This window comes from Bos mutus, chromosome 15, assembly GCF_027580195.1.
Source record: "Bos mutus isolate GX-2022 chromosome 15, NWIPB_WYAK_1.1, whole genome shotgun sequence".
Lineage (NCBI taxonomy): Eukaryota > Metazoa > Chordata > Mammalia > Artiodactyla > Bovidae > Bos > Bos mutus.
Window position 1 is genome coordinate 27,718,449 of NC_091631.1, and position 8,346 is coordinate 27,726,794.

Consider the following 8,346-nt stretch of genomic DNA (forward strand, 5'->3'; position numbering starts at 1 on the left):
TTGCCTAGCCCCCACCCCAGCCCCCACAGGCCCTGTATATCCAAGATCCCTCAGGGTAGAATGTGAGCTGACATTTCCCTGGAGAAAGGGCCTTTGGGGTTTTCTCAGAAAACAGGAATGCTTCCTGAGGGTAGTTCTTCGGGTGGGGGTGGATGGGGTTTCCTGGGCCCGTTCTTGGGGAACTCAGAATATGCTGTGAAACCGCTGTCGGCCTGGCCTCTTTGTGGAATAAGTTCCTCCTCTGGCCCTAACCCTGCCTCACTCCCCGCCCCCACCCACAATTTGATGTGTGCCTGAACCCCAGCTTCTCAAGCTGGGTCGATTTCCAGCCCTTAGCAAACTCATGCCTCCCTCTGGTATTTCTGCAACTGGCTGGTCCCACTGTCGTTGATGGGCATCCAGATGTGCTGGCCTGGCAGGCCTTTCTATCCAAGACCAGTCCCGGAGGACAGCCTCTGGGTCCCGCCGGGCTGTGCAGGCCCTCTGACCCCTCTGGATAAGCTTCCTCTCCCTGCCCTGCAAACATGCCTGTTTTCCTTGTCTTTCCCACCAGCGATGACGACATTGTGTTTGAGGACTTTGCCCGCCAGAGACTAAAAGGCATGAAGGATGACAAGGAGGAAGAGGAGGATGGTACCGGCTCTCCGCGGCTCAACGACAGATAGACTGGGGCCGCCCTCCCTCCGGGCAGCTCCAGGTCCACTCTCATGCACTAGGATGCTTGTTCGTCTTCTTCCTGTCCTGGCTCCCCCTCCCCTTTGTTCTTCCAGTTTCTACCAGGGGGCCCCAGCGGTCTTCCAGGTCACGGTGGCGAACCCCTGGCCTCAGGATTGGCCCCCATCACCATGCCAACAGGGCCACAGGCAGCACCCTCACCCTCTCACTGCATCACTTCTCCATTCCCCCTCTTTTCCTATTGACCCCCAGACAGGCCAGCACAGCTCTGGCCTTCGGATTTGACTCGGGATGGGGAGCAGAAAGGGGAAGATGGGGCACAAGGGCTTGGCGAGGTGGGGATGGGGGCTCAAGACGCGTGAGAGGATGTGGCCACTGTCCCAGGTGATGAATACAGTTCTGGCAGCTAAAACATGACCGCTTTGAAGGCCACCCTCCTCTGGCTGGGAGGGGACAGACCCATGGATAGATTGTCCACACAGATTTGCTCGAAGTTCAGACCTACCAAACAGCTGTCTTCTTCCTCCCTCGTCCCTGCCCCCTGTTCCTCTGTGGCTGACAGTGACCTTGGTGAAGGTTTGTAGACCCCAGGAATGGAGCAAAGCAGTTGGGCTGACTTTCTTACCAGCAGTTACCTAGTCTAAGGCAAGTCATGTGAAGTAGCCCAAGTCTATTTCAGTGCCATCAGGATGTAATATCCTAGCTGCCTTGTATCTTGTGTATGTGTCATCCACAGATACGCACAGAGTGTGACAGAGAGAAGGGAGGGGCCTTCGGAAAACACCACGGTCTTGAGGAGGTGTTCTGAAGGGTGACTCTGAGATGGGGGTGGGGTGGGAAGGTGAGAGTCTGCCCGGCCCCCTTCCTTAAGAGGGATCAGCGATCTGGTGGGAAGCAAGGCTGAAGGGCCAGAATGACTGAGGCCACCAATGTCTTCCTGCCCTTGCAGATCTCCAGGGCTGGGCTTGAAGAGAGCCCCTGAGACCACTGTGTCCACAGTCAAAGGGGATCCTTCCATAGAAGGTGGCAAGGTCCACTGAGTTGTCCTTACCTAAAAGGAAGGGGGACTCCTTTGTTTCCTTGGGGAGCTGATGACCACCCCCCCAACACACACACACACAGTGGTTCCTGGTTTCATGGGTGTGCAGTACCCATGCGCTGCTGTTGCTGTGATTAGGACATGGGCATACTTCCAGGGCAACAGGGCAGGCAGACAACAAGGCAGAAAGTGTTAAAAGTTATCTGTTTCTCTGACCTTTGATGCTCATTGCCGTGTGACTTTGGGCAAGTTCCTTTCCATCTCTGGGCCTCAAGTACTTCACCTAGAAAACCAAGGGGTTCGACCAGGTGATCACAAAGGGCCCTCCCAGCTCTGCCTCCAAGAATTTGTGAACATCAGAGTTTCTGGTCTGGTGGGTGGAGCCAGAACCACTGATTCTGGTCTGTCTGCCACCAACTATGATTCACTGAACCCCAGAGCTGGCAGGGCAATAGAGGGCACCTAGCACACCACCCTACACCCACTCCAGGCCTCAGAAGAGCCCTTCTAAGGTCCCTGGGCTGGGCCAGGGTGGGGGTTGCCTGATGGCAAGCTGTGGCTGTAGTTAGCATGAGCTACTTGGCCCTAGGGATCAAGTATTACAGAAGGTATTTGTATTTGTTTGTATTTGCTGAGGCGTGGCAGGGGGAGGGGAAGAGAGCTTGTGAGAGGCCCTGCACTACTTCACACCCTCTTTGGATATCCTGAAGTTTGCCTCATACCCAAGCAGATGTATTGATTAGCAGGGCAAGGGGATCTCTTCCTCCTTTCTGTCCGTGTCCCATACTTGTGAAAAGGGAGATGGCCAAGTTTTATTATACAAGTTGGATCTCAGCTCTTCAGTTCAGCCCCTCCTGGGATGGACTTTGCAACCATTTTCCATGGTGAAATTACCCAGTTCATATGCCTGGCACTGCACCCCAGCTCTTCCCTGCTGAATCTCACTCCAGGGACCCCCACTCCAGGTCAGAAACAAGTCAGCTTGGGATAGTTGTACTCCCCCAGTCAATTCTAGGGTCCCAGCTGCATCCAGTCCCTCCTAGAGCTTGCTGGACAGTTTGTACCTCATTGGGCAGCTGGAGAGTTAATGAATTGTTGGAACAAGGTATGGCCAGCATACGCTCTTCAGGGTTGTCTTCTGGAACCTTTGGGGCTGGTACAAGACCCTTTAGGATTTGTGGTGATCCCTTACCTACAAATAGACCTCTCTCCATGTCACTAATGCAGTCACACAAAAGCTTTGTCAGGCTGGTTTCTTAATTTCCTTCCACCTCAAAATCACACTGACCATTTTGGGTTTATCACAGTGCTGAACTGAAATTTTCCAGCTGCAAAAAGCATCATGGGCCTATTTAACCTTCTATTTCTTCTTTGGGCCCAGGACTACAGATGAGCAGTAGTCAAGTTCATTTGGCTTAACCGTGCTTGGTTGATAACTTCTCCACTTGGTGCTAAGCGCTGGAGACACAGAGCTGGGTCAGTCCCAGCCCCTGTCCTCACAAAGTGATCAAGGGAGAGTTATAGGGGAAGTAATGAGGGGCCATTGCATTCAGGGCTCCATGGTTGCTGCTAGCCCGTACAGTGCCTTGATGTGAGTTAGAAACAGTGCCTCTTCCAGGTGGATTCAACCCACTTAGGAATGCACAGCTTCCCAAGTGGTCACAGGCTGGAGTTCAGCCCCACATGTCCCTGGGCTGAGTGCCCTCCTGCATAGCCATGCATGGCAGCACAGTGAACACTCAGGCTTCTTCCTGAGAAAGGCCCAGATTATCTTTCCAAGCCTCTGGTTGGCTCCAGACCCCACCCCGTCCTGCAGCCCCTTCTCTGCAGGGCCCCTCTCCATCTGGAGTCAGCCTGTCCCGGTGAACCCCTGGAGTGACACTGGGGGTGGGGAGCCCCACTCGGCTCCAGGCACCAGCCCACAGTCCTGCTCTCTCTGTCCACACATTTGTGGCCTGTGCTGACCACATCTCTCCACACTGAGATTTTGCAGTGGGTGGCATGTAGATAGCAGTCTGGGCAGGAAGGAAGAGCATGGCCCGGGTGAAAGTTTACAGGCAGAGAGCCAGCTGGACTTCCTCACCTTCCCAAACAAGAGAGGAGTACAGTCCTTGTGAAGATAAGGACTGAGATCTGGCTGGACTCCACCAGCCTCCTCGGTCTCAGAGCCCAGACCAGCAAGGTGAGCTCACTTGGGTCTTGGTTCAGCTGGGGGAATTACTGACAAGCTGGTCCCACATGGTGCAGTGAAGAGTACCCTGGCCCAGAAGTCCACGATGCCTCTCCCCACTGGCTGTTGCCCTGCAGCCGAGGAGCCTTGAATATCTCATTCAACCCCCTGGGCTTGGTTTCTGTAACTGAAAATGGGACAGTCATTTCTTTCCCACGCAACTCAAGGGACTTGTAAGGCCCAAAGGAGATGAAAATCAGCTCTGTAATTTGCAAATGGCTGCTCAGGCCACGGCCCTGCCACTGTGCGGGAGCAGCCCAGGGTCACACAAGAAGTGTGCTGCCAGTTGAGCCCTCCCACCCACCTCCTCCATCTCTTGCTCCAGTCTCACTTAGGCAGAGGTCAACCAGAATGAGAGGAGGCCAGTTTGGCTTTGATGATCCAGCTGAGAAGGAAATTCAGACACTGTTCAGGAATGCCTCCCCCACCGAGGCCGTGATCCCAGCAACCAAAACAGAGACACGTGGATGGTGTCAGTGATTGGGGAGCTGGGTGCATCTTGGTGTCAGAGGCCAGGAAGGCTTGGATCTGATCCCAGGTTAGGAAGAGCCTCCAGCCCCCAGACCTAGCGGGGCCGAACCCCCCACTACCCTGCTGAAGAACCCCAAGGGTGAGGTGGAATAGAAATTGCCTGCCCCTTCAAAGTGTCAGGCCCCCTCCAGGATCAACCAGAGCTGCCAACTGTCACTTCTTGGTGACACATGGGAGGGATTTGGGCTCGAGGAAAGCCCAGGCCTCTTTACTGTGAGATCAGAGTCCCCGCTGACTCATCCCTGGTGGTGTCAGCAGCCCACAGAGGCAGCTTCCCTCCTGCCAGCGACTGGGGACTGAGCATCCTCCACCCATCCTGGAGGAAGGCATTAGGCTCCAGTCTTGAACTCTCCTAGGGTCCCTTGGACATAGGCCTGTAATCGTTCTGATGTTTTTAAAGTCAACATGGACCAAAACAGACTCTCCCCACCCTCACACGTAAGCCTGCCTTGGGCCTGGCAATTTGTTCTCCTGGCCCAGGCAGCTCCGCCACTTTTGTCCTCCTTCCAGGACTGAAATGGCCTAACTGGAGCAGGATCCCCACCTCTACCACTCCCCTGCAGGCTCCCTGCACAGTGGCTCCAGGGAGAGGCCCATTGAAGGGGGAACATTCTCCCCCTCCACCACCCATCACTCTCTTCCAACTCTTCACCCCAAAAGGGAAGTCAAAGCACAGGTCCCCAGGACCCACGATCCATAGACTCTGAAACACTTGTTTTCTAACCAAGTGCTGTGGAACCCCTGTATTCCACAGAGCTTTGTCAGGGGCTGCTAAGGTGGGACGATGGGGTGGAGGCAAAGGCTATGTCTCCAGCCCTCCCCACCCCATCATTCCTACTTCCACCGGAACAACTCTTCTTTTATCTGTCTTGCCTATCAAGGTTTCACCTTCAAACTTCTCTTGAAAAAGGACTTCAAACCACCATTCTGAGGTTTGATCCTAGACCAGCAAGCACAGGTTCTATTCTTGCTTTTCATGTTGGAATGGCCCTAGCATTCCAATAAAAAGTATCTTCGTATTGGAACTTGCATCACAGACCCAGGCCCAAACATTTGCTTATTCACACACACACACATACAAGTAAACACGCAAACATTTGATGGTTTTGTAGCTCACCCCCACTGAAGCTCTGGCCTGGGTTTGACTTGGGCGGGGACCTGGTGCTGTGAGGATGGGTCTTGTCCCTGATATTGGCCCAGGCAGTATGGGGGACCGTGAATGAAGCAAAGAGGCCCAGCCCCACCCCAGGACTTGTGTCTGTGCCCCAGTGTGACACCTGACTTTCCTGACCTGGGGCCATGAGATGACAAAGGAGCAGTGTGATAGGACGAGAAAATAGAGTTGGGTTCCTCTTTAATATACAGCCAGATGGAGAAAAGTCCAGATTTCAAAAAAGAAATGTTGAGGGAGACTTTATGACCAAAGTCCCTCCTATGAAGGCAGAGTTCCTCCAGATGCCCTTTAAGCAGCAAATCTCCCTGAAGCAATTCTAATAGGATTCTGTTCCCACATTTGCAATCAACTGAGTGTGTGGGCTACAGGCGAATCCCTGAAGAGAGGCTGGTCCCTCCACCTGCCATCCCCTGAATTCTTTTCTTACTTGCCTGCCATTCTGTCCAGGTCCTTCACCAGGGCTGACTAAGAGGTGGGCACTTTGGGGAGACCTGGACCAGCCCTTGGCACAGAATCCTGCCTGGCCCCCACCCAGGGAATTCCCATGTGAGACTTAGGACACAGCAAGCCACGTGGCGTGGGAGATAAAGTGCCAAGTGCTATTCTGTGTTCAGTTCAAGTGTGCCCTTGAGGTCCTGACGTCAGTTCCCCCTTGTGTAAGGTGGAGACAGTGTCAGGCTTTGCCTGCCTCAAAGGGATTACTGCAAGGGTCGTGGGAGAGGTGGGTATGAAGGGGGACTCACAAACTCAGGATGCATCATGGCCTGCTCTGCAGATCCAAGAGCACTTGGGATCCGTGTAGAATGGCCATCTTCCTGGCGCATCTCTGCTCAGTGTTGGGGTCTAGCCACAGTTGCTGGGGGAGGGGGCTGCCTCTTCCTTCCCAGTGGGAGCCGGTGCTCAGCCGGGGCATGGGGAGTGACAAGTGATTGAGACTGGTCTCCAGGTCTGTGGTCCTTCTGTAAATGATTCTTTCGTGATACTCTTATTCCTGGGCCACCTTCCAGGTTCATCTGTTGTACCTGTGGCATTCCGTATTATGTCAGATAAGTTATTACAGTTTATCAACTCTTAACAGGACAAATGAACAAAAGAACCATAAGTAGGAGACCATTAAAGGTCTTTTGTAACAGATGCCGACTGTGCTTTTATTTCTATCTCATAAGCCCATGGCAGGACATAGACCAGAAAATGCTGTCCGGCTGCCCTGGACTGGCTGGGTCAGGTGTTAGCTCCAACTCCAACCGGGCTCCTCATCGCTTCTCCTCCCCTCACTGCCACGTAGCAGCCTTAGGGCCTGGGGGAGCTGCCAAACCTCTGACCCATCTCAGACACCGCTGGGTCCCATGACTCCTGCTTTGCTCCTAGGATAAAGCCATCCTATCTTCTCTTTGGCATTGCTGGCCTCTTCAGCTGGACTCCTGCCCCAGTCCCAGCCTGGTTCTCATTGAGGTCTCTTCTGCTCCGCTGGATCTCCCCAAGGTCACTTGGGTTTTGTATGTCTTACCCACTGCCTGTTTCAAAAGAACTCATGGAGGAGTGGTGATATGGGTGAGGAAGATTCAGAGTCCTAAATGACAGGATACTGTATTCATATGAAAGGAAGGTGCTGCTGGATTACAAGATAGGTCTTCTAGGAAATTGGTCATATATGTGAAACAATTTTTTTTTTTACACTCCTATAAAATAACGTGCAGCTTAGATCAGTGCATTGCCTTCCTGGTTGGCCAGAAGCTGGTCTATTTCCTCTGACTCTCTCTTCCAGCTGAGAAGGGTGGTGGAAAGACACTGACATGTGAGTCAGGAGACAGGAGCTAGAGCTTTGATTCTGCCCTCCCTCATGGACTGTGTCAGTCCAAGTCCAGATAAACAAAGCCTGTGCCAGTATTTACAAAGAAACTGGTTATAAAAATGTTGCAAGAGTTGCAAAGGGCAACCCAGGTGTCACAGGAAATGACTACCACCTGTAGGGTGGAAGGACAGGGAGAGGAGGTGGTGGTACTGAGCCAAGGACCAGGGAAGCCCAGTAGGGATGTGGAGGGAGAGGGTATCTGGTGAATCCAGACCATAAAAGAAAGACCTCTGTTCCTGGGGTGCTTCCAAAGCAGAGGGAGTGGGAGAAATACTCTGGTTTCTTCTCTCCTGCACTCCTATTGGCAGACTCTTAATTAGAAGCTAATATTCACAGAATTGGGGGAATGTAGCCTGCAATGGTCAATGTCTTGCAATATAGAACAAGGGAAAATCAGGCGATTAGACCTGAGACCAAATAGACAAATGACCAGCTCTTTAATCCTCTCATTGAAAAAATGGAAATAACCCTATTGGCCTGGATACCACCATTTAGGAGCCCTGACACCTGAACAGGAACCTAAACAGGGGAGAGGTGTTCACTATTGTCTCTTTAGTTTTGAGCTTTTCTCCTGCTGTCTCTGTCTTCGTGGCATTTTGAGACTTCATTTCTCTTAGCTTTTTAAAAATTTCAGCATAGTTGTTTCAAATTCTGATCGAGACAAAGTCCACTAGAACCTATCTCTCCTACTGATTACTTAAAAACTCTGGACAAAAATACAAAACACAGCTACCTAATGACTCTGAAAATCAAACAAAAGCAGGCAGGTGGTCCAGGGGAGCACAACTTTGGAAAAGGAATCTGCATGGTTTAAATTTCCCTTTTATGGATTTGTGTGGAAATTA

At 52.3% G+C, this 8,346-nt stretch overlaps 1 protein-coding gene across 6 annotated transcripts in view; it reads left to right on the forward strand.

The window, feature by feature from the left end:
- The window catches only part of ARRB1 (arrestin beta 1), a 78,525-nt gene extending 71,742 nt beyond the window's left edge, over nucleotides 1-6,783 (forward strand). For all 6 annotated transcript variants that reach the window (XM_070383694.1, XM_070383695.1, XM_070383696.1 and 3 more), the window contains one exon: nucleotides 554-6,783. In XM_070383694.1, coding sequence (XP_070239795.1) covers nucleotides 554-665 — 112 coding nt within the window. In that variant the 3' untranslated portion in view covers nucleotides 666-6,783. The remainder of the gene's footprint in view (nucleotides 1-553) is intronic.
- Nucleotides 6,784-8,346: the final 1,563 nt, after the last annotated feature.